Below are 26,210 nucleotides of genomic sequence, written 5' to 3'. Positions count from 1 at the left end.
TGATGTAAACAACCCTGCGCGTCTGGATGTGAGGGGGCCTTGGACCTGGAATCAAGAATAACACTCCCAGAGCAGAAATTTGGACAGGGGGAGAGGTGATTTAAAAGAGGGTTGTATATCTCTCAAGGCGGGCAAGATCCAGCTGAGTAACAAGGCTGCGGGGGTCACCAGAAGTTCGCATTCGCCTAGTTAAGACAAAAAGCTCAATTATTCTGTATTGCTATTAAAGTAACGTTAAAGTCGGAATTTAACAACAGGGTAGGCTAAAGTTATTGATATTCACACCCACTCCAATTAAACCAGGCCACAAGTTACGCCTACTGAACCATCACCATTATTAAGTCAATATGAAATGTTATTTCCATACCTTAATACTTTCTATACAACTCGACCCGAAGCATATGACAATCAGAACCTTCCTAAGTCAAAATTGAATCGCACCCAGACAGGAGCGAATAGTCGATATAAGGTTGACGAGGGAAGGAAATTAAGAGCACGGCGAACTGCAAACGTAAGCAAAAAGCCGGGAACAACACCAGCCCAGCAACAGCGAGTGGGGCTTCGACAGGCCATAAAGTAGAATAATAACTCCCGGGGTCAGGGGACACAAGAAGAAGCAGGCAGACAAAAACCAGAACTGACTCCAAGGTTCAACCGCCCTCACCTACTCAGGAGTGACGGAAATTAATGAGGCCTTGAATTAACGGCAGGCAACAACAACGGCGAGCAGAGATAGGGTGGGGCAAAGACTGCGGGCTATGAAATACAGCTTTGTGTCAGTAAAGCTCTGACAAACAAGTTAAGTTAAAGACATCACAATACATAATATCGCACATAACATCAATGTTAACGCTATTCACCGTAAACTATATTCCGCTTATATAACCATGCAGGCACCAAGGAATACGAATTCCTAGGATCAAGAAACTTACCCCTTAACCTAAGATATCGGAAATAAATTTATAGTAATAAGTATATGCATGAAAAGACAAAAGTAAAACTTATGGAAAAGCCAGGATAACGGGATGAATCACCACCAGGTCGAATATAAATACATAATAAAAAAAAAAAAACAATGTTAAACCCAGGGTCGGAGAGAAAGGGAGATCCCGGCCGTCTTTGTATCCCCGCAGCGCGGGATAGGAGTGTGTATACGCTCGGGGAAACACCTCCACTGGAGTCAAGCATCACGATGAAACGACAGACCTTAGGTTACATACAGAATCATAACTGTGAAATAGTAAGGGACAAATGTTAACTTAAAACTTTTAACCATTTCTTTGTGCGCCGGGTCGGAGAGAGTGTTGCCCCTCCCTCCAGGTTGTGCAACACGAACAAAGACGCCTATGAGACGATTTGTAACGTCTGTGTTTTGGGTTCATGAAGAAGGCCAGACAAGAGATAAATTGCACCCAGACAGAGAGACGACTTCGAGACAATTTGTAACATCTGGTTGTTTGCTCGTGGGTTTTATGGAGGGAGTGTGACAACGGAATATACCGTCAGTGATGCACACAAGGACATACGGACACACACATGGACACACCTGCCTACGGACAGATCCTGACACAGCAAAAATCGGAAGCCCCGCCTTGTGGGCGGGATCCAGGGGGATTTTTCAGCATAAAGGAACGGATCCTGAGCATTGGAAAGCAGTGCGACCAGCGGGTTCACTCAGGAGCGCGACCGGGAGAGTCGGCTCAGGAGGAGTGCGACCAGCGGGTTCACTCAGGAGCGCGACCGGGAGAGTCGGCTCAGGAGGAGTGCGACGAGAGGGTCCACTCAGGAGCGCGACCGGGAGAGTCGGCTCAGGAGGAGTGCGACCAGTGGGTCCACTCAGGAGTGCGACCAGCGGGTCTACTCAGGAGTGCGACCAGAGAGTCGACTCAGGAGCGAGGGCGACCAGCGGGTCGACCCAGGAGCGAGCTCGACCGGGAGGGTCGACTCAGGAGCGAGCTGCGACCAGCGGGTCGGCTCGACTCATCTTCAGCTCGTCAATCTCTGCTGCCGCCGGAGGTCTCTGCTGCCGCCGGAGTGGTGATCGTTGCGGTTTGGCGACGATCCAGCGCTGCACGCTACGAGCGAGTTGTGGGCGCCACCTACCGACCGGGTTCCGAACTGCGACAGCGTATCAACAGCCATCCGAACCACCACGGTGACAGGGGATCGACTGATACGTATGACGCGCACCGCCCCCTCACCACACGACCACCAGGCGTCTGTTTGACCTAAAGAATCGACTCCGAACCCTGACTATTCAAGACAACTCTTACCACTCAAAAACACTCGAACCCATAAGCCATCCGTGGCTGGAAAGCATCACAACGAGACCGAGGGATGGCCCTCCGTCGTTTATAAGAGTATTCTTAATTTTTATCTTTAATATTTAGTGGGCTGTACTCTTAATCGCATAAATTCCCAACAGATCCATCAATACGAACTGATTCTTGGCACCTCCTTCCGCCGAGCCACGCTCACGTGGGGAGTGGTGGCCCACCGGATCCTTATCAGGTGATCTGGTCCCCAATTAGTAAACTTGGTATAAGATAACGATCTTCGGAAAAGGAGCACCGTCGCAGGCCCTTACTCCGAGCCGTTCTGAGATAACCTGCCGATGTATCTGTTGAGATTGGTGCCTTTAAGAATAATAACTGTTTTGATTGTGTTTTTTTTTTGTCGCCGTATAATCTTTCAAGTATCTTTCAGTCATAATCGCCGCACGTACTCGCATCCTCTACAGAATATTCAACTGTTCCGTGACCCAAGGTGTTAACAACGTGATAAGGGTTGCGTATGATCAATAAGGAGTGCGGTACTGTGTGAACAATATTGAGTATAATCATTCATTAACGTTAAGGTTTTCTTAGCATAATATTTGCATGTTTTAACGACTCTCTCTCTCACTAGCAACCATCGCGTTATGCGGGATCCATGTGCAGTTGTCAAAGTGAAATCAGACAATCGTTGATGATACTGTATTGATGCCGTGTTGACGTTCCGGGATTGAGAGTTCGCATATTATATCATAGTTAAGGTTGAATTAGTAATAAATTGATCAATACAGAAGTGGTTGTGTGATTCTTTCCTGAAATCTATGCATAAGATCTGCTTCTGCGTTGAGATTTGAACTTGGTGACCTTAATAAACACACTAATACATACTCAGTAAATGTTAAAGCGATAACGGGGTGAACCGGGGTCTGGTTATCATAACGACTTGCATTATCATAATTACACCCACTCGCATAATTAATACGATTACCTCTCGAATTGGCATAATTAAAATGTGCGTAATTACATAAATTAACATATTTCCGGGTAATTACACATTTGGCCAAATTTCATTTAATTATTATTATTTCCACTGAATATTCATAACCCACATATACAACATAATAATTTCACCCACCCACATATACAACATAACAAATTTTCATAACCACATATATGTAGTGGTGGTATTGACGTGCGCCGGCAGTGATGGATCACGGGGCGCGGGGTTGGGCACGCAGTGTGGGCGTGGCATGGACGCGCGCGCCGGTGGTGAGGCGCGCTCACACAAGCTGGGAAGAGAGGATCGTAGCGAGTGCGCAGTGATTGGTCAGATAAGTGGGTACTCTCAGCGACGTCCGCAGGAGGGGTATAAAGGGGGACGCGCGAGAGCACTCGTGGTCAGTGTTAACCAGTTGAAGACCGAAGACGGGGTGGAGGAGATAGGGGCCCTGTGTGGCTCGGAGCCGAGACTGGGGGGACCGTAGTCCGACGCCCGTGTGGGTCGGGACGGTGGTACCCAGAGCCGAGACGGGCACCCCGGCTGGGTGTGTCCCGGACGGCAACGGGGCGTAAGAGCCCGTGTCAGTACAGCGGAGTGGGTGTTGGTCACCCGTGTAGCTGAGTGGGTGTTAGTCACCCGTGTAGCTGAGTGGGTGTTAGTCACCCGTGTAGCTGAGTGGGTGTTAGTCACCCGTGTAGCTGAGTGGGTGTTGGTCACCCGTGTAGCTGAGTGGGTGTTGGTCACCCGTGTAGCTAAGTGGGTGTTGGTCACCCGTGTAACGAAGTTGTAGCTGAGTGGGTGTCCGTCACCCGTGTAGCTAAGTGGGTGTTGGTCACCCGTGCAACGAAGTAGGGTGTTAGTCATCCGTGTAACTACAAGTTGGTGAAAATAAAGAGTGTGCTACCCGTGAAGTCGTCTCCTGCCGAGTTACTACTTTACATATACAACACAACGAACGCGTCATCAATGTACATCCTGAAATCGGCTATCTAAAGTTGATTAATACCAATAAAAAAAGCTTTATACTTGAAAAAAAACGTTTAAAATGTTGAGTAAAGATGTACCTACAGACGCATTCCAACTTTAGCTCAACAGGAACACTTAAATACTACAATTGAACCCTCTCACAGCCAGTGCTCATCACACCACTTCGGCAAGTAATCCGATAACATTACAAACCACCACTGGGCACGTCATTAAACTCTCACAAAAACTGTAGAACTAAAATGGTCAAAATTATACACAGAAGTACTCGATACGGCTTAATAGGTATAACCACATGACGTAATATTTTTTCAGTCACCCCGAGCTCTCTGGTTGACTCTCGAGCCACTCCATTACATCCAGCCATCTCTCGGGATCCAACTGCATGGGATCGAAGGTGGAATTATCTTCAGGACTTATTGGAGCACCTTGAATTTCAGCTTTTGATTTCAGTTTCCTATCATTGTGGACATTCTGATGCCTGTTAAGAGTTGACTACTGTGAAAATGCCTTCCCACACACAGAGCACAGGAATGGCTTCTCGCCCGTGTGTGTTCTCTGATGAATCTGAAGATGTGATGACCTTGCAAATTTCTTCCCACACACAGGGCACAGGAATGGCTTCTCGCCCGTGTGTGTTCTCTGATGACTATGAAGATGTGATGAGTTTGCAAATTTCTTCCCACACACAGGGCACAGGAATGGCTTCTCGCCCGTGTGTGTTCTCTGATGAATCTGAAGATGTGATGACCTTGCAAATGTCTTCCCACACACAGGGCACAGGAATGGCTTCTCGCCCGTGTGTGTTCTCTGGTGACTCTGAAGATGTGATGGCCGTGAAAAGGACTTCCCACACACAGAGCAATTGAATGGCTTCTTGCCTCCGTGTGCGTGGGGCTGTGGAGAGCGTCTCTGCTCCATGTGAGCGTAGTAACAGCAGCTGTGTTATCAAGTCAGAAGTACGCTATCGGTCGCAAGGATGTTTAGCGTTGAGTTTGGGATTGTGTTAACTGCTAAAACAAGAACGACACTCGCGTCTAACCGAGACGCAAAAAAATCCCGCGAATTTGACGACGAACACGTTCCGAGAAAAGACACTTACTTGGAGATTCACGGTATATCGATGTCTGGAACCCGTCTGAAGATGTCGCCACGAACTCTCCCGACGCAAAGTCGCCTAACTGTCGACACAGCAATTGTGCTCGCCAGGCTGCGTTGTCTCGCGGTTGAAGGGCGATCAGCAGAGCGACGAGTCGAGCGTCCAACCTCATCAAGTTCCCTCTCGAAATGGCATTGAGCTTTGCTTCTGAGCCGCCTTATAACTCCCCCCCTAGGATCCAATCATTTGTCTTTCAGGATATTTGCATTCGATTGTTAATTTTGGAAGGTGTAATCTGCATGTCTATTAACATACCGAAGGGTAATGTGCCCATTGTGCTTCATGCATGAATATGTAAGTGCATCTCAGTGTGTAATTGTGCGCTTATTTTGAATAAATGGTATTAGCGCCGGAAAAACACGTTCCCCATGCCCTCCATTGTCCTCGATTTAAAGTGAATGCAGCCCCGTGGCGTTGGTAAAAATCGCCAAGCTTCGCGTGTGAGCACGTACAGCCGCGTAGTGACCACACTTGCAATACAATCACTCTAACATCAGTAACCAAAATCCGATCTGGTACATGGTCTCCGCTTGGTCTGGTTTGTATCCGTCATAACTCTGGAGACAAACAGCGAGGCATGGTTTGGCCAGCCACCAACTCGTTTGCCAAAGCGACTTTAATAGCTGCTCTCAAACAACACTGGCACCAATGGTGGTTTACAGGCGATGCTGTTAAGTGGACAATCAGTCGTTTTGGGCAAGGCGCATGGGAAAATACACACCTCTGTTATCCCATAAACACAATACACAGCATCGGTAAGGCTGCCTTGTTGGGGAGATGTAGTTTGGGTAAGGTGCTGTCACTGGAGTTCGGCGATGTGACTGGGTTATCACACGGATTCGTAAAAGCAGCTTAAACACAAGCGCCCGTCTTCAGGTGAGAATCGCGATATCCGCGATGTCTGCTGCGAGCAGCACGATGTCTGCTGCAGACATCGTTTCGGGCGCTTGTGTTGCGTCCGAAACGTCGTCATTTATTTAGTTTTATTTATACCTACGTGACTTTACCGAAAGAACCAAAGAGTATAGATATTCTAATACTGTCCCTCCGTTTACGGTCTTATAAATAATATAAAAAAACTAGTTTATATTCGTTTAATGTTTAATGATATCTTTAAAGCGTTACAGTTTACATGTTTTAGAGTACAAGTGATCTCCAGTATACTTCGGAATTAGGGAAAGGAACGTTGCTAAACTATTTATAACGGGGACCTTTCCCCTCCAGGAACACATGTTGATGGTGGAGACAGCCAAGACGTTGCCGGTTAAGGTCAGACTTGTGTTGCTGCAGTTGCTGCTGCTGCTGCAGTTGCTGCTGCTGTTGCTGCTGCTGCTGCCGTTGCTGCTGCTGCCGTTGCTGCTGCAGTTGCTGCTGCAGTTGCTGCTGCTGCAGTTGCTGCTGCTGCTGCAGTTGCTGCTGCAGTTGCTGCTGCTGCTGCAGTTGCTGCTGCTGCTGCAGTTGCTGCTGCAGTTGCTGCTGCTGCAGTTGCTGCTGCAGTTACTGCTGTTGCTGCATATGCTGCTGCTGCAGTTGCTGCTGCTGCAGTTGCTGCTGCAGTTGCTTCTGTGTGGTGATGGAATTTAATAGCTATTTACAGTATATATACACACATTTAAAGAGTATAACAATCACACATTATAACATTTATACAATACACATAATTTAAAAAACGTATTTTAAAATTTCTATTCATTTTTTTTAAACTGAGAATGTCGTTGTCCATGAGGGGAGATGGAGCGCAGTGGATCGTATCGTCTAAGCTGCTTTTACGAATCCGTGTGATAACCCAGTCACATCGCCGAACTCCAGTGACAGCACCTTATCCAAACTACATCTCCCCAACAAGGCAGCCTTACCGATGCTGTGTATTATGTTCATGGGATAACAGAGGTGTGTATTTTCCCATACGCCTTGCCCAAAAAGACTGATTGTCCGCTTAACAGCCTAGCCCATAAACCACCATTGGTGACAGTGTTGTTTTAGAGCAGCTATTAAAGTCGCTGCAGCAAACGAGTTGGTGGCTGGCCAAACCATGCCTCGCTGTTTGTCTCCGGAGTGATGACGGATACCAACCAGACCAAGCGGAGACCATGTACCAAATCGGATTTTGGTAACTGATGTTAGAGTGATTGTATTGCAAGTGTGCTCACTACGCGTCTGTATGTGCTCACTCCCGAAGCTCGGCGATTTTTGGCAACGCCACGGGGCTGCATTCACTTTAAATCGAAGACAATGGAGGGCATGGGGAGCGTGTTTTTCCATTTATTCAAAATAAGCGCATAATTACACACTGAGATGCACTTACATATTCATGCATGAAGCACAATGGGCACATTACCCTTTCGGTATGTTAATAGACATGCGGATTGTACCTTCCAAAATTAACAATCGAATGCAAATATCCTGAAAGACAAAGGATTGGATCCTAGGGGGGGAGTTATAAGGCGGCTCAGAAGCAGAGCTCAATGCCATTTCGAGAGGGAACTTGATGAGGTTGGACGCTCGACTCGTCGCTCTGCTGATCGCCCTTCAACCGCGAGACAACGCAGCCTGGCGAGCACAATTGCTGTCGACAGTTAGGCGACTTTGCGTCGGGAGAGTTCGTGGCGACATCTTCAGACGGGTTTCAGACACCGATATATATCGTGAATCTCCAAGTAATTGTCTATTTTCGCGGATGAACTCTTAAACCTATTCGTCGTCAAATTGACGTGATTTTGATGTTCATCGGTTAAACACGAGTGTCGTTCTTGTTTTAGTAGTTAACAAAATCCAAAACTCAACGCTAAACATCGTTGCGGCCGATAGCGTACTTTTGACTCGATAACACCACTTCTGTTACTACACTCACATGGACAAGGTACGCTCTCCACAGCCTCATGCACACGGGCGCAAGGAGTCATTTAATTGCTCTGTGTGTAGGAAGGCATTTTCACGGCCATCACGTCTTAAAATACACAAGAGGACACACACTGGCGAGAAGCCGTTCCTGTGCTCTGTGTGTGGGAAGACATTTGCTCAGTCATCACATCTTCATATTCATCAAAGAACACACACGGGTGAAAAGCCATTCCTGTGCCCTGTGTGTGGGAAGAAATTTGCAAACTCATCACATCTTCAGAGTCATCAGAGAACACACACGGGCCAGAAGCCATTCCTGTGCCCTGTGTGTGGGAAGAAATTTGCAAACTCATCAAATCTTCAGAGTCATCAGAGAACACACACGGGCGAGAAGCCATTCCTGTGCCCTGTGTGTGGGAAGACATTTGCACAGTCATCACATCTTCAGAGTCATCAGAGAACACACACGGGCGAGAAGCCATTCCTGTGCCCTGTGTGTGGGAAGAAATTTGCAAACTCATCACATCTTCAGAGTCATCAGAGAACACACACGGGCGAGAAGCCATTCCTGTGCCCTGTGTGTGGTAAGAAATTTGCAAGGTCATCACATCTTCAGAGTCATCAGAAAACACACACGGGCGACAAGCCATTCCTGTGCCCTGTGTGTGGGAAGACATTTGCAAAGTCATCACATCTTCAGAGTCATCAGAGAACACACACGGGTGAGAAGCCGTTCGTGTGTTCTGTGTGTGGGAAGACATTTGCACAGTCATCACATCTTCAGAGTCATCAGAGAACACACACGGGCGAGAAGCCATTCCTGTGCCCTGTGTGTGGGGAGGCATTTGCACGGTCATCAACCATGAACAGGCATCAGCACGTCCACAATGATAGGAAACTGAAATCAAAAGCTGAAATTCAAGGTGCTGCAATGAGTCTTGAAGAAGTTTCCACCTTCGATCCCATGCAGTTGGATCCCGAGAGATGGCTGGATGTAATGGAGTGGCTCGAGAGTCAACCAGAGAGCTCGGAGTGACTGAAAAAATATTATGTCATGTGGTTATACCTTTTAATCCGTATCGAGTACTTTTGTGTTTAATTTTGACCATTTTAGTTTTACAGTTTTTGAGAGTTTAATGACGTGCACAGTGGTGGTTTGTAATGTTATCGGATTACTTGCCGAAGTGGTGTGATGATCACTGGTTGTGAAAGGGTTCAATTGTAGTCGTTAAGTGTTCCTGTTGAGCTAAAGTTGGAAGGCGTCTGTAGTTAGATCTTTACTCAACATTTTAAAAGGTTTTTTTTTCAAGTATAAAGTTTTTTTTGGTTGGTAATAATCGACTTTAGATAGTCGATTTCAGGATGTACATTGATGACGCGTTCGTTGGATATATGTCCTTGACTTCAACATGGACTCACAGTGAACAAATGTGGTGAACTAATAAGGAAATCATGGGGAATGATACTTTAACGTTTTGGTATTCCTGAAACGGAAATGGTTTGCATTGTACTGGAAATGTGTGAACATAGTACATAATAAATATTCCCTTCGAGTTTTGACGTAAAAATGATTGCAGATGAATAAAAACGTATTTTTAACAAATGTTTGTCCAGTCTTAATTTTTTAATGTTCCTAGCAAAAACATGTTAAGAGAATTTCAGGTGGAGGATCTCCGTCACACAAGTGTGCCCTTAACCGGCATCATCTTGGCTGTCTACCCGATTAACACGTGTTCCTTGAGGGGAAAGGTCCCCGTAGTTAATCATTCATCAATGGATCAGTCCCTAATCCCGATAACACTAAACATTAAACGATTATAAACTAGTGTTTTAATTTATAACCATATACACGGAGGTAAGGTATTATAATATCATTAGAAGAATTAGAATCGCACTCTGCTCATATGTATGTATAGTGTACGTGTAAGGATCGGATATAAATTATTACAATTACAACAGTCATATTTCAATCACGATTTTCACTGCTAGATGTCATGGAATAACAAAAGACGGAATATATTTACATAAATACACGCACAAACCCATAATAAACTTATGAGATTATGAAGAGTTACAATTATTATAACAATCACAAATTGTGACAGAAATTCCCACAAGCAAAACACCACGATCACGTGGCGAATTCTTAAACAAACGGCAACACTCAAGTGACAGAACTCAACAAAAAAAACGCCAATAAAAAGAACAACATCAATGGACAAATCCTAAAAACAGACAACACACGCACGTTAGTAGCTGTTAGAAGAAGACAACACCTAGCACCTTCAACTATACACATCATACAGCCAACTCGTAAATGGAGCGGTATATGACAGCCTTCGCTGCTGTCGATGGGGACAAGCAGCGAGTGTTTAACTCCATTGTTTCAGAATCCGTGTCATCACACGGCCACAGCGCCTTAGCCAAACTACATCTCCCCAACAAGGCAGCCTTCCCTATGCTGTGTATTTTAGCAGTATATTTACGGACGCACTTGAAGATAACAATTTCGTCTAGAAAAGGCAGACGACTTGTTCTACCAACATGATTTCAAATTTCTATCCGAAAGAAGTATGAGTTCATTCATGAGTAGTATTCACTAAGCACCGATGGCACTAACCTACACACAGTTATGATTAAACAAAGTAAACATTAGTCGCTCATCCCAGCTCAGACATGATCATAGCAATTATTTCCAAATCCGTGTCGGGTCCCACGAGAACAGGGCACGTCAACAAACTCTCAAATTGTAAACTCACATTGCATACTCTAACATTATAAACTCTATCAATATAACCTTTAAACTATGAGGTTTACATTGTAACGCTTTAAAATAACACTACAAACTAGTGTTATAGTAAACTTCCATTTCACATATGCCACCCTTGTTTGGCACGTCCATATTACATACATGTTACATGCATACATACTACATACAGACATATTACATTCATGCATATTACATACATTTTACATGCATACATGTAACATACAAATATATTACATTCATGCATATTACATACAGACATGTTACATACTCACGAGCATAGTGTGATTTCTAGAGGACCACGGTGTGAAGCTAATAATTCGAATGAGATTCGAATATCACACTTCAATGTACGGTGTTCTAATCTGTAACACTAGTTTATGATGTAATCTTATAGCGTTATAATGTATCGCACATAGCTTATATTGTTCACAACATTGAAGGCTCCACGCCCAATATCAATACTGTATATTGCTATTCGGTGCCATTGCGATGGAACATTTGTGGAGACCGTTGGCCCCCGGGGTCCCACCCGCCTTCATCCCCTATTCCGTTTACGTTACCCCACCTCCCTATTACCCGCTACAGTTTCGCCGGCATTCGAACGCGACGCCCCTACTGTTACAGCCTCGCGCCGCGCTCCCACGCCGCGAGCATACGTGCGCACAGCATCATCAATCACACGCCACACTCCCCCTCTTTACACCGCTACGTGCAGCTCTCGCACGCTGCGAGCGTGTGCCCGTCTACAGCCCGGTGGGGCACTCGCCTCTACGTCGAATAACCACGTGACCCATGCGCACCCGTATCCGACACGTAGTTCACAAGATCATAGTTTACTATAACACTAGTTTGTAGTGTTATTTTAGAACGTTACAATGTATAGCTCATAGTTTAAAGGTTATATTGTTCGAGTTTATAATGTTAGAGTATACAACGTGAGTTTACAATTTGAAAGTTTGTGGACGTGCACTGTTCTCGTGGAACCCGACACGGATTTGGAAATATTTGCTATGATCATGTCTGAGCTGGGATGAGCGACTAATGTTTACTTTGTTTAATCATAACTGTGTGCAGGTTAGTGCCATCGGGGCTTAGTGAATACTACTCATGAATGAACTCATACTTATTTCGGTAGAAATTGAAATCATGTTGGTAGAACAAGTCGCCTGCCTTTTCTAGACGAATTGTTATCTTCAAGTGCGTCCGTAAATATACTGCTAAAATACACAGCATAGGGAAGGCTGCCTTGTTGGGGAGATGTAGTTTGGGTAAGGCGCTGTGACGAGTCAAACATCCGCTGCTTGGCCCCGTCGACAGCAGCGAAGGCTGTCATATACCGCCCCATTTACGAGTTGGCTGTATGATGTGTATAGTTGAAGGTGCTAGGTGTTGTCTTCTAACAGCTACTAACGTGCGTGTGTTGTCTGTTTTTAGAAATTGTCCATTGATGTGGTTCTTTTTATTGCGGCGTTTTTTTGTTGAGTTCTGTCACTTGTGTGTTGCAGTTTGTTTAAGAATTCGTCACGTGAGCGTGGTGTTTTGCTTGTTGGAATTTCGCTTTGTTAAAATTTGTGATTGTTATATAATTGTAACGATTCATAATCGCAAGCGTTTATAATGGGTTTGTGCGTGTATTTATATAAATATATTCCGTCTTGTTAATCGATGACATCTAGCAGTGAAAATCGTGATTGTATATGACCATGTTGTAATTGTAATAATTTTTATCCGATCCTTGCACGTACACTATACATACATATTAGCGATTCTTATACGACCACACTGTGATTCTAATGCTTCTAATGATATTATAATACCTTAGCTCCGTTTATATGGTTATAAATTGAAACACTAGTTTATAATCGTTTAATGTTTAGTGTTATCGTTCATAGTATTACAGTTGACATGTTATAGAGTACAGTTTATCCCCGACATACTTATGTGACGGAGATCCTCCTTCTGAAATTATCTTAACATGTTTTTGCTAGGAACATTATAAAATAAAAACCGGACAAACATTTGTTAAAAAATCGTTTTTATTCATCTGCAATCATTTTTACGTCAAAACTCGAAGGGAATATTTATTATGTCCTATGTTTACACATTTCCAGAATAATGCAAACCATTTCCGTTCCAGGAATACCAAAACGTTAAAGTATCATTCCCCATGATTTCCTTATTAGTTCACCACATTTGTTCACTGTGAGTCCATGTTGAAGTCAAGGCCATATATCCAACGAACGCGTCATCAATGTACATCCTGAAATCGACTATCTAAAGTCGATTATTACCAACCAAAAAAAACTTTATACTTGAAAAAAAAACCTTTTAAAATGTTGAGTAAAGATCTAACTACAGACGCATTCCAACTTTAGCTCAACAGGAACACTTAACGACTACAATTGAACCCTCTCACAACCAGTGATCATCACACCACTTCGGCAAGTAATCCGATAACATTACAAACCACCACTGTGCACGTCATTAAACTCTCAAAAACTGTAAAACTAAAATGGTCAAAATTAAACACAAAAGTACTCGATACGGATTAAAAGGTATAACCACATGACATAATATTTTTTCAGTCACTCCGAGCTCTCTGGTTGACTCTCGAGCCACTCCATTACATCCAGCCATCTCTCGGGATCCAACTGCATGGGATCGAAGGTGGAAACTTCTTCAGGACTCATTGCAGCACCTTGAATTTCAGCTTTTGATTTCAGTTTCCTATCATTGTGGACCTTCTGATGCCTGTTCATGTTTGATGAGTGTGCAAATGCCTCCCCACACACAGGGCACAAGAATGGCTTCTCGCCCGTGTGTGTTCTCTGGTGACGCTGAAGATGTGATGAGTGTGCAAATGTCTTCCCACATACAGGGCACAGGAATGGCTTCTCGCCCGTGTGTGTTCTCTGATGAGTTTGAAGAGTTGTCGATTGTGCAAATGTCTTCCCGCACACAGGGCACAGGAATGGCTTCTCGCCCGTGTGCGTTCTCTGATGAGTTTGAAGAGTTGTCGATTGTGCAAATGTCTTCCCGCACACAGGGCACAGGAATGGCTTCTCGCCCGTGTGTGTTCTCTGGTGAGTTTGAAGAGCTGATGCCTGTGCAAATGTCTTCCCACACACAGGGCACAGGAATGGCTTCTCGCCTGTGTGTGTTCTCTGATGACTCTGAAGATGTGATGAGTGTGCAAATGTTTTCCCACACACAGAGCACAGGAATGGCTTCTCACCCGTGTGTGTTCTCTGGTGTCTCTTAAGACTTGATGCTAAAACAAGAACGACACTCGCGTCTAACCGAGACGCAAAAAAATCCCGTAAATTTGACGACGAAAACGTTTAAGAGTTTATCCGCGAAAATAGACACTTACTTGGAGATTCACGGTATATATCGATGTCTGAAACCCGTCTGAAGATGTCGCCACGAACTCTCCCGACGCAAAGTCGCCTAACTGTCGACACAGCAATTGTGCTCGCCAGGAAGCGTTGTCTCGCGGTTGAAGGGCGATCAGCAGAGCGACGAGTCGAGCGTCCAACCTCATCAAGTTCCCTCTCGAAATGGCATTGAGCTCTGCTTCTGAGCCGCCTTATAACTCCCCCCCTAGGATCCAATCCTTTGTCTTTCAGGATATTTGCATTCGATTGTTAATTTTGGAAGGCACAATCCGCATGTCTAATGTGCCCATTGTGCTTCATGCATGAATATGTAAGTGCATCTCAGTGTGTAATTGTGCGCTTATTTTGAATAAATGGAAAAACTTTGTCCTCGATTTAAAGTGAATGCAGAGAAATTAGCATGTAACTTTAGAAAAGGAAGAGAGCGGCCTTCTCGACGAGGGAGTGAAACCCAATAGGTAATATTCTTTTACAGCGTTACAATGGATAGGTTGTAGTTCATAGGTTATAATATTATGTTTCACTATGATAGAGCTTAACATGTGAGAGTCTACAATATCAGAGTTGATAAAATGCGACGATCAAGGGCGTCAATCGGGTGAGTTTGAACAGAGGCTTTAATCAAAGGCGTCATCCCATCACGGAACACCACCTCCCTGCGTTTATTACAGCAACAGAAGCAACTACAGCAGCAACAACAGCAGCAACATCACATTTCGAGGGCAACGCAGCTACTTCCGATTCTGCTGCCCAGCTGTTTGTAGTCGGGACCTGCTCTCGCAGGACCCCACACGTCTTTGGAAATGATTGCGATGATCATGTCTGAGCTCAGAATTAAGTCACTCAAGATTACTTTTTTAACCATAACTTTAGGTAGGTTAGTGTCATCGGGGCTCTGTGAATACTACTCATGAATGAAATCACACTCCTGTATGACCGACATTGTACTAATTTTGGTTGATCGAGTAGAACAAGGCACATAACATGTCCAGACGAATTCTTATCAACAACAGTGTCCTTAAATATGATGCTAAAATAAATGTTAACACTGGATTAAACGTGCACCTCTTAACCCCTCCCTCGCATTTACGACTAACAATTTGCATTTGCACATAACATACATTCAAGTACAGTAATTTGCTAAAACGACCAAATTGTCATTCTAAAATTTGAATGCCATTCTTACCCTCGACCCCCACAGTTCACATATCCGACCGTCGGTTCGATTGAACGGACAATTAATAACCATGTGTGGAGTTCCATTATAATACTTCTAATGAAATTAAAATACCGTACCTCCGTTTATGGTGGTATAAATTATAAAACCAGTTGGTAGCTTTTTTTGTCGTTTAATGTTTAGTGTTATTGTTTATAGTGTTATCAATTTACGTGTTTTTAAGTACAGGTGATTCCCGGTATACTTCGGTATTCTGGACCTGAACGTTGCACCGTCTCTCTGGGGAACCGTGTTGTGTGTGTAGCGAGTATCACGGGGTGGGCGGGTAGTGTGGTGATAGTGGTCACGGTCGGCACCGATGCACGACCACCGCCACCACCCCTACTGGGCGGTGGACCTGCCACCACAAAGCAGCACGCGGCGGAGGAGTGAGGCGATCGCTCTCGCCACGCGAGCGAGGCCCCCTCGCTTCCTCTTCTTTTGGTGCATCTCCACCTGCACCTCTTCCGTTTTCTCCTCCGTCTCATCCTCCTCTATCCCCTCTTCTTCATCCTTCACCACCATCTTCTCCTCTACCTCCTCCTCCTCTTCCTGCGCCACCTCCATCTTCTCCATCTTCTTCTCCTCCGCTAGCACCATCTCTTCCTCCTTCATCTCCTCCTCAACTTCCGGCACCACCATCTCCACCACCGTCTTCTCTTCCTCCTCTACCACAATTGTTTCCCCTTTGTCCGTCGTCTTCATGTCCTCCACCACGACCATCTGTTCATCCTTTGTTGTCTCCTTGTCCTCGATCTCGGTATTGTCTTTCTCCTCTCCCTCCGTGTTCTCCTCCATTGTCACCATCACAATCTCGTCCTCCTTTGCCTTCTCTTCCTCCGTCTCTACTTCATCCTCCATCTCCTTCACCTCTTCCTTCGTCTCCTTCTCCACAACCTCTGTCTTCACTTCAAAGGCCTGGACGAGTGAGGAGGAGGGCTGAGCTGGCTCAGATCTGTGAAGAGACAACACGACACCGTTCTAGATTTGAAGCTTTCGTGACTGCAATGATTCATATTCTTAGGTTTTTTCGGTAAAGTCACGTAGGTAAAAAAACATTAAAAAGTAAAATAAAATAACGTAAAAAATAAAAAATCACGACGTTTCGGAGGCAACACAAGCTTCCGTCTTCAGGTGGAACCGTCACAGCTACGACAGCTGTATCAGGTAAATGAGAGATTGCAGAAGCTGCCACTTCGTTTATATAATGGCTGGAGAAGGTGGTGGGGCAAGGGCCGCATACTTTTATTAATATGGTAAGGTGAGGCTTAAGACTAAGAATAGACTGCATATCAAAGGCTGAGCCTTTGTTATGGAGAGGTGCGGTTTGTGACTCAACCTGTAACAGGGAGACCACCACTAGACATGGTAAAACTGATGGTTGTCTGTCAAACACGACACCGTTCCACCTTGCTGCTACGGCAGACATCGCCATCTCCCCATCGTCCGTGGGTGGAATGTGTGGCGGATTAATTCGAGCTGAATAGAAACAGCAATAACGACATGGCCAGTGAGTGTGCTTAGTATTGGTGCTGTCATTCTCATGGCGCCAGGCTATCCTTGAGATAGGTGCAGCTGTGTCTCACACAGACTGCTGTAGTTTCACAGTAGTGGGTGGCGTTGCTGTGCAAATTTAGCTGAATAATTTGAAGTGACATTTTTTTGGTTCTTTCGGTAAAGTCATGTAGGTATAAAATAAAATAAATTAAATCACAACGTTTCGATTGTAACACAAGCAATCATCATCAGGTGGGAAAACCACAGCAAGAAACGTTCTTGCAATAACGACATGGCCATCGAAACGTCGTGATTTAATTTAATTTATTTTATTTCATACCTACGTGAATTTACCGATATAACCAAAGAATATGGATCCCTGTAGTCACTAAAACTTCAAATCTAGATTGAACATATTCTATATGTATAGTCTAATTGACCCCTTGCACATAATGTCCTAAGCATTTCAAATGGCATCGATAGAGATCCTGAACGTCCACTGTGACGGAATGGGTGTGGATCTGTGTGGTCAATGCAGCAGCAATAATAGCCAGGGCGGGAAGCAAGATCTGAACTGTAATGGTGAAGAATGAGTGCACGAAAATTTGGTCGCTTCAACACATCCACGATTTAAAAAAAGTGTCCGTGAGTGATTTGTGGTCGAGAGAGCCACCTCCCTTGACGTCGAAGGCATCTCAGAGTGCATTGCATGCGATGAGCCTCTCGCATCTCTCATCTCATCGCGTTTTAAATTGGACACCCCTCTCAGTGGTAGCTGTCGCTGTGCATTACAAGGCGACTTGGCAGCTGGCCTGGCAACAGGCGATAGACAGCGAAAATCTCACGGTGGATGGAGGGTTACATGGTGAAGATATGCCACCTGTTCTGGGCAGGTTCTGCAACTTTCTCCCTGATACTGAACCCACACAAGCAATGCAAATCGTTCAATTTGGATCGCAAACAGTAGCAACTTTTTTTTTCTTCTTCTTGGTTCTTTCGGTAAAGTCAGTGAGAATAATTTTATTATGTTTTATTTTTATTATTTTATTACTTCCCTTCTACGTGACTTTACCGAAAGAACCAAGAAGATGAATCCCTGCAGTCACGAAAGCTTTAAATCAAAAAGTAGCAACTTTCTTGCAAAATGCGAGCAAACTTGGCAGAATCCTCCTGAAAAAAGTGTTGAGACCGAGTAAGGCTGATGCTGCGTGAGAAGCATGGCAATAAATAACAAAAATAAACACACAGGGCGCACACGCAGAGTGGTTTACCGTGGCTCAGCGACTCCGGAGTTTGCTTTATCTTCTTGGAAGCCCTCTTCTCCAAAGCTCGGAGCTATTGGGCCCCACACAGGATTGGAGGACGTGGCGGCGGTGGTGGTGGTGGCGGCGGTGGCGGTGGTGTCAGTGGTAGTGGTGCTGCTGCTGGTGGTAGCGGTCTGGAGCCATTGTCGCTCGATCTTGGCGAGGCGCTGCTCTTCCTCGAGGCGCTTTTGCTCCACAAGACGCTTCTCCTCCATCAAGTGCTCCTCCTCCTCTTGACGCTTCACCTCAACGAGGCGCTTCTCCTGAATGAGACGTTTCTCCTCGAGGAGCTTCACCTTGTGAAAGCGCCTCTCCTCAAGTCGCTTATTTTTTTTCTCAAGACGCTTCAGCTCTATGAGACGCTTCACCTCAAAGAGGCGATTCTCCTCCATGAGGCGCTTCTCTTCCTCGACTCGCTGCACCTCAATGAGGTGCTGCTCCTCGACAAGGCGCTTCTCTTCTTCCACCCGCTTCTCCTCCATGAGGCGCTTCTCTTCCTCGACCCGCTTCACATCTATGAGGCGCTTCTCTTCCTCCAGATGCTTCTCCTTGAGACGCTTCACCTCGCGAAGGCACTTCTCCTCCATGAAGCGCGTTTCTTCAAGGAGGCGCTTTTCCATGACGCGTTTTACGTCGTTGAGGATTTTGTTTTGAAGGCACTTCTGCTCCGTTTGGTGCTTCACCTTGGCGAGACGCTTCACCTCATTGGGGCGCTTCTCTTCCATTGGGCATTTCAACTTCGCAAGGCGCTTGTCCTCCTGGAGACGCTTCACTCCGCTGAAGTTCTTCACCTCCCCAATGCTCCTCTGTTCACGCGAAGATAAGCACATGACCATTCAGACATGCGCACTCAGGACACAATATATTATTGCAGGCACACAAACATGGACAGGCACATAGACAAACAAAAATGCATACTGGCACATCTATGTACGGATGCAAACATGCACATTAACTCATGGCATGACGTGATGATGGAGGGATGGAGTGATGGTGTTGGGAGATGGTGTTGTGATACGGAAAGGTGAAATTGTGGAATGTTCTGGAGAGACGGTGCCTTGTGATGGTATTGACGCTTTATGAGGCTCTATGATATTGTATTGATTCTCGATTTGAAGCTTTCGTGACTGCAAGAATTCATACTCACGTATGTGACTTTACCGGGAAAAACCTAAGAAAGAGTCACATACGTGACTTTACCGAAACAACCTGAGAGTATATTGTATTGAGTTGGTGGTGGTGTGGTGTGATGAGAAAGGTGATGTGAGGTGTAGTGATGTTTTGGTGCAATGGTGTGGGAGTGTGGAGAGAATGTGGTGTTTGACTCCCATAGACCCCATACACACCTTTGGGGAACGATTTTCATAGCTTTGGCCTGGGAAAGGGTCCACTTCATCCATAATGTCCCCCCACGTGGTCGACTGGCGCCATGACCCCCGGGCTACGGAAAACAAAATTAATTCAAAGGACGAGTAATGTATTAGAGAACGAAGCACGTGGAGATTCACGGAACTAATTCTGAGATCCCTGCAATTACCTCTTAACACATAACATGACCTGCTGTTGAGAAATATTAATCACATGGCAGTAAAACATTACAAGTCATATTTTTTGTAAGCATGTTGAGATCAATTTCATAAAGTTGAGACCCCAATTTAACCCAATATGGCTGAAACGCAGTTCTAAATCCATGCTGTCTGCTACCCTTGACCGTTTACCTCTTCCCATCACCACCAAGAAAAATAATTAATCAGGGAGCTGCCTCCTGTTGTATCCTAACCCTTCTTCCAAAATTGAGATTTATAATATTTGATGAGATTTTTATATATTATCTTTTTACTTGTTTTTTTAATGAATGAAACACACCAAAGCGCAGCAAACTGCAAAACACCAGGTGTTGTTAAGTAATGAACTGGAGGAGGGCTAGGATGGCAGAATTTGCAACCTTGCTTCAAGGCAAAGGCAATGAAAGAAAGCAGAGGCGCCTTTGTCTAAATCACAACCACAGAAAGCCAGGAATCATCACTGATTGTGTGTTTAGGGATTCCGAGCTAGTTAGAGCACGTGCACACTGAGGGAACAAAGAAGTGGGTCAGCTCAAGGCTGTGTGCACAGGGGAGGGAGCTGATGTAAACAACCCTGCACGTCTGAACGTGAGGGGGCCTTGGACCTGAAATTAAGAATAACACTCCCAGAGCAGAAGGTTGGATGGCCACAGTGAGCTGATTTAAAAGAGTGTTGTATATCTCTCAAGGCGTGCAAGACCCAGCTGAATAACAAGGCTGCGGGGATCACCAGAAGTTCGCGTTCGCCTAGTTAAGACAAAAAGCTCAATTATTCTGTATTGCTATTAAAGTAACGTTAAAGTCGGAATTTAACAACAGGGTAGGCTAAAGTTTGATATTCACACCCACTCCAATTAAACCAGGTCACAAGTTACGCCTACTGAACCATCACCATCATTAAGTCAATATGAAATGTTATTTCCATACTTTAATACTTTCTATACAACTCGACCCGAAGCATATGCATGAAAAGACAAAAGTAAAACTTATGAAAAGCCAGGATAACGGGATGAATCACCACCAGGTCGAAAATAAATACATAATAAAAAACGATGTTAAACCCAGGGTCGGAGAGAAAGGGAGATCCCGGCCGTCTTTGTATTCCCGCAGCGCGGGATAGGAGTGTGTATACGCTCGGGGAAACACCTCCACTTGAGTCAAGCACCACGATTGGAAACGACAGACCTTAGGTTACATACAGAATCATAACTGTGAAATAGTAAGGGACAAATGTTAACTTAAAACTTTTTAACCATTTCTTTGTGCGCCGGGTCGGAGAGAGTGTTGCCCCTCCCTCCAGGTTGTGCAACACGAACAAAGACGCCTATGAGACGATTTGTAACGTCTGTGTTTTGGGTTCATGAAGAAGGCCAGACAAGAGATAATATTGCACCCAGACAGAGAGACGACCTCGAGGCAATTTGTAACATCTGATTGTTTGCTCGTGGGTTTATGGAGGGAGTGTGACAACGGAATATACCGTGGGTGATGCACACAAGGACATACGGACGTACGGACACACACATGGACACACCTGCCTACGGACAAATCCTGACACAGCAAAAATCGAAAGAAGCCCCGCCTTGTGGGCGGGATCCAGGGGGATTTTTCGGCATAAAGGAAAGGATCCTGAGCATTGGAAACTAGTGCGACCAGTGGGTCCACTCAGGAGTGCGACCAGCGGGTCGACTCAGGAGCGAGGGCGACCAGCGGGTCGACCCAGGAGCGAGCTCGACCGGGAGGGTCGGCTCAGGAGCGAGCTGCGACCAGCGGGTCGGCTCGACTCATCTTCAGCTCGTCAACCTCTGCCGAGTCGGAGGTCTCTGCTGCCGCCGGAGTGGTGAGCATCGCAGTTTGGCGACGACCCAGCGCTGCGCGCTGCGAGCGGGTTGTGGGCGCCACCTACCGACCGGGTTCCGAACTGCGACAGCGTATCAACAGCCATCCGAACCAGTTCACCACGGTGACAGGGGAGCGACTGATACGTATGACGCGCACCGCCCCCTCACCACACGACCACCAGGCGTCTGTTTGACATAAAGAATCGACTCCGAACACTGACTATTCAAGACAACTCTTACCACTCAAACACACTCGAACCCATAAGCCATCCGTGGCTGGGAAGGCATCACAACGAGACCGAGTGATGGCCATCCGTCATTTATAAGAGTATTCGTAATTTTATCTTTAATATTTAGTGGGCTGTACTCTTAATCGCATAAATTCCCAACAGATCCATCAATACGAACTGATTCTTGGCACCTCCTTCCGCCGAGCCACGCTCACGTGGGGAGTGGTGGCCCACCGGATCCTTATCAGGTGATCTGGTCCCCAATTAGTAAACTTGGTATAAGATAACGATCTTCGGAAAAGGAGCACCGTCGCAGGCCCTTACTCCGAGCCGTTCTGTTGTCAGATAACCTGCCGATGTATCTGTTGAGATTGGTGCCTTTAAGAATAATAACTGTTTTTGATTGTGTTTTTTTTATCGCCGTATAATCTTTCAAGTATCTTTCAGTCATAATCGCCGCACGTACTCGCATCCTCTACAGAATATTCAACTGTCCCGTGACCCAAGGTGCTAACAACGTGATAAGAGTTGCGTATGATCAATAAGGAGTGCGGTACTGCGTGAACAATGTTGAGTATGATCATTCATTAACGTTAAGGTTTTCTTAGCATAGTATTTGCATATTTTAACGACCCTCTCTCTCACTAACAACCATCGCGTTATGCGGGATCCATGTGCCGTTGTCAAAGTGAAATCAGACAATCGTTGATGATACTGTATTGATGCCGTGTTGACGTTCCGGGATTGAGAGTTCGCATACTATATCATAGTTAAGGTTGAATTAGTAATAAATTGATCAATACAGAAGTGGTTGTGTGATTCTTTCCTGAAATCTATGCATAAGATCTGCTTCTGCGTTGAGATCTGAACTTGGTGACCTTAATAAAACACTAATACATACTCAGTAAATGTTAAAGCGATAACGGGGTGAACCGGGGACCTAAAATATAACCACGAATACACACTCTGGGAATGTTAAAGCGAGAATGAGACGAACCTAGACAACGATGCCGAGCTAATCTAAGTCAATCTTGCATACTTACACCACACCTGCATAACTGCATACGATTAATTGCCTTATTCCGATCGATAACCCACCCTCATCACCGAGGCGGGGTCTGGTTATCATAACGACTTGCATTATCATAATTACACCCACTCGCATAATTAATACGATTACCTCTCGAATTGGCATAATTAAAATGTGCATAATTACATAAATTAACATATTTCCGGATAATTACACATTTGGCCAAATTTCATTTAATTATTATTATTTTCACTGAATATTCATAACCCACATATACAACATAATAATTTCACCCACGCACGCATACAACATAACAAATTTTGATAACCAACATATACAACACTCCTCTGCATAAAAGCCACGTGATGCAGGTAACTGGGACTTACCATCATAGTCCTCCAAGATGTCAGCCCACTTGCGTTGTCTGTCCATGTTGTTGGGAAGGAGTAGTTTCTGTTTGATGTTGGAGGGCCTGGGGAGGTTGTAAAAACGCTCAGATTCAACAACCTTTTGAATCACTCATCCTCTCAATTATTACATATTTGACCACTCGCTGTACTAATCAAATCACTTTCGTGCAGTTTGTTTTACAAATCCACTCACTCGCTTGTTTGCCCACTCACGCGTGCGTCAGATCACTCACTCATCCACCCACGCGAACATGTTTATTCCAACTGCCTATTGCATTAAACATAATCGCCAGACATAACCGTGATGTATAACCTCTAATCCAGACAAGCATGTTGATGCACAGCCCATTTGTATTAATCGACTGTTTGATGAAGGCCCCCCTAACCCTAACCCGAGAATGATGTCGTAGGTCACTTGATGTCAGAGGTACCGCCCATGTGGCTGTGACATCACAGATAGGAGACGTCTATGGCAGCAGCTAGGGTCTGAACTAAAAGGCAGACTCCTCCCCCGTGTTGGATAACATTCAATACATGTAATGCGGGGCACAATTATGCAGGCAATCAGAACACAATAATTATAGACATGTTAATCATATTATATGAAATTTAAACAGGTTAGTTATGAACGTTTTAAATGTTGACTTGTTTTAGGTCTAAACAATGACAGTAACAGCAACATATCAGAGCATGCCAAGTAACCTAATAGTCCTAATTTGGTTGCAGAAAATCCAAATACCAACATATTCAAAAATAATGAAGCTTTAGTTTGTAGTCAAAACGTGCAATAAAAATAAACAACACACATCGTCAACAGGGACGCTCACCTCGTTGACGATTCGCTCTGCAAAGGCTTCTTCTGCTGCTGCTCACTCGTGCGCATTCCTCTCGACTGCGGGTGGAGGCGTGGCTATGACGTAACAGAGGTGACGTCACTACAGCGAGGCTCCGCCCCCACGCGCTTGGCGGGCGCACCACGTGGGGCAGTGCGGGTGGTTGCGTCACCGGAAACAGCAGAGCCCTCGGTTCGACATTAAACATTTGCCCCCTCGCTTTGTGCTGTCTTTGATGTCGCCGTTACTGCGGCGAGGACTGAAGCGATGCCTGGCCATCAGGCCTGGCATATACCTAGGCCTCAGGCTTCATATTTGTTCGTAGTTATTTTTTGTTTAATAGGAATTATTAACTTGCATTTCATTAATTACATTTCAAGCGTATAGACACAATCCCATTGGTTTATTTACTTTTAAATTCAGGTTTTATTAGGGTTTTTGATCTGTAGTTATATTTAAGTGAGTGAGGTGGTTGTACTAAGTGTGAATTTGAGTTCCATGTGAATTATTATTGTGTAAAGGATGTGTCTGTGTGCAACTATCCTGGCAGTGGTAATATGGGCTTTTTATAATTAAGTTGTTAATGAGATTGTTTATTTGTGTGTGTCTGTTATCGATGTCTGTGTCAGGTTACATATCTATGTTTGTAGCTGTGTGTGTTTGTTATTTATGATGGGTGGTGATGATGATGATGTATCTTGATAATGGATGGTGGTGATGATGATGATGGGTGGTGATTATGAAGGGTGGTAATGATGATGGTTGGTGATGATAATGTGTAGTGATTATGATGGGTGGTAGTAATGATCATGGGTGGTGGTAATGATTGGTGAGGTTATGATGATGGGTGGTGATGGTTATGGGTGGTGATGATGATGGGTTGTTGTGATTATGGGTGTTGATGATGGATGATTGGTGGTGGTGACGATGGTTGGTGATGGTGAGTTGATAGTGGTGATAATGATGATTGGTGATGATAATGGGTGTTGATGCTGATGATTATGGGTGGTGATGAGTAAATGAGCCACCACCCAATACATAACAGCAACAGAAGTAACTACAGCAGCAACAATAACAGCAGCAACAACACATTTTGAGGGCTACGCAACTACTTCTGATTCTGCTGTTTCTGCTGCTCGGCTATTTGTAGCCAGGCCCTGCTCTCGCGGGACCCCACAAATCTTTGGAAATGATTGCGATGATCATGTCTGAGCTGAGAATTAAGTGACTAAACGTTACTTTGTTTAACCATAACTGTGTGTAGGTTAGTATCTGGGGGCTCAGCGAATACTATTCATGAAAGAACTCGCACTCCTTTATGACCGACATTGTACTAATTTTGGTTGATCGAGACGAACAAGGCACGTGCCATGTCCAGACGAACTTTTATTACCAATATTGTCCTGAAATATGATGCTAAAATAAACGTTAACACTGGATTAACATGCACCTCTTAACTCCTGCATCGCATTTACGACTAACAATTTGCATTTACACGTAACATACAGTCAAGCACAGTAAAATGCTAATACGACAATATTGTTATTCTAGGAATTTGAATTCGATTCTAACCCTGCACGCCCCACAGTTCGCATATCCAACCTCTGGTTCGATGGAACGTTCGCTTTACATACATATGAGCAGTGTGGTTATAATACTTCTAATGAGATTTGAATACCGTACCTCAGTTTATGTTGTAATGAATTAGGAAACCAGTCTATAGTCGTTTCATGTTGAGTGATATCGTTTATAGTGATACAGCTGAAGTCATAGAGGTGAAACGGCCTAAGTGTGTACGAATGTAGATAGGGCGTCGCAGTTGGTTCGTCCACCCATCGCGCCTCAAGACTTATGTCCGT

General features: G+C 44.9%; 1 protein-coding gene across 1 annotated transcript in view; it reads right to left on the bottom strand.

Annotated features, from left to right (window-relative positions):
* The window catches only part of LOC133361317 (zinc finger protein 91-like), a gene marked incomplete at its 3' end in the record, with an annotated part of 1,159,662 nt that overhangs the window by 1,077,567 nt on the left and 55,885 nt on the right, over nucleotides 1-26,210 (bottom strand). Inside the window, exons 4-5 of the mRNA XM_061580255.1 lie at nucleotides 13,769-14,291; nucleotides 4,757-5,154 (exon numbers count right to left, since the gene is read on the bottom strand). Of these exons, the coding sequence (XP_061436239.1) occupies nucleotides 4,757-5,154; nucleotides 13,769-14,291 (921 nt within the window). The remainder of the gene's footprint in view (nucleotides 1-4,756; nucleotides 5,155-13,768; nucleotides 14,292-26,210) is intronic.

Source organism: Lethenteron reissneri, chromosome 72 (genome assembly GCF_015708825.2).
Source record: "Lethenteron reissneri isolate LAM-NWPU_2019-01 chromosome 72, ASM1570882v1, whole genome shotgun sequence".
Taxonomy (NCBI): domain Eukaryota; kingdom Metazoa; phylum Chordata; class Hyperoartia; order Petromyzontiformes; family Petromyzontidae; genus Lethenteron; species Lethenteron reissneri.
Note: the sequence above shows the minus strand (reverse complement) of the source record. Positions and strands in the feature narration are given on the sequence as shown.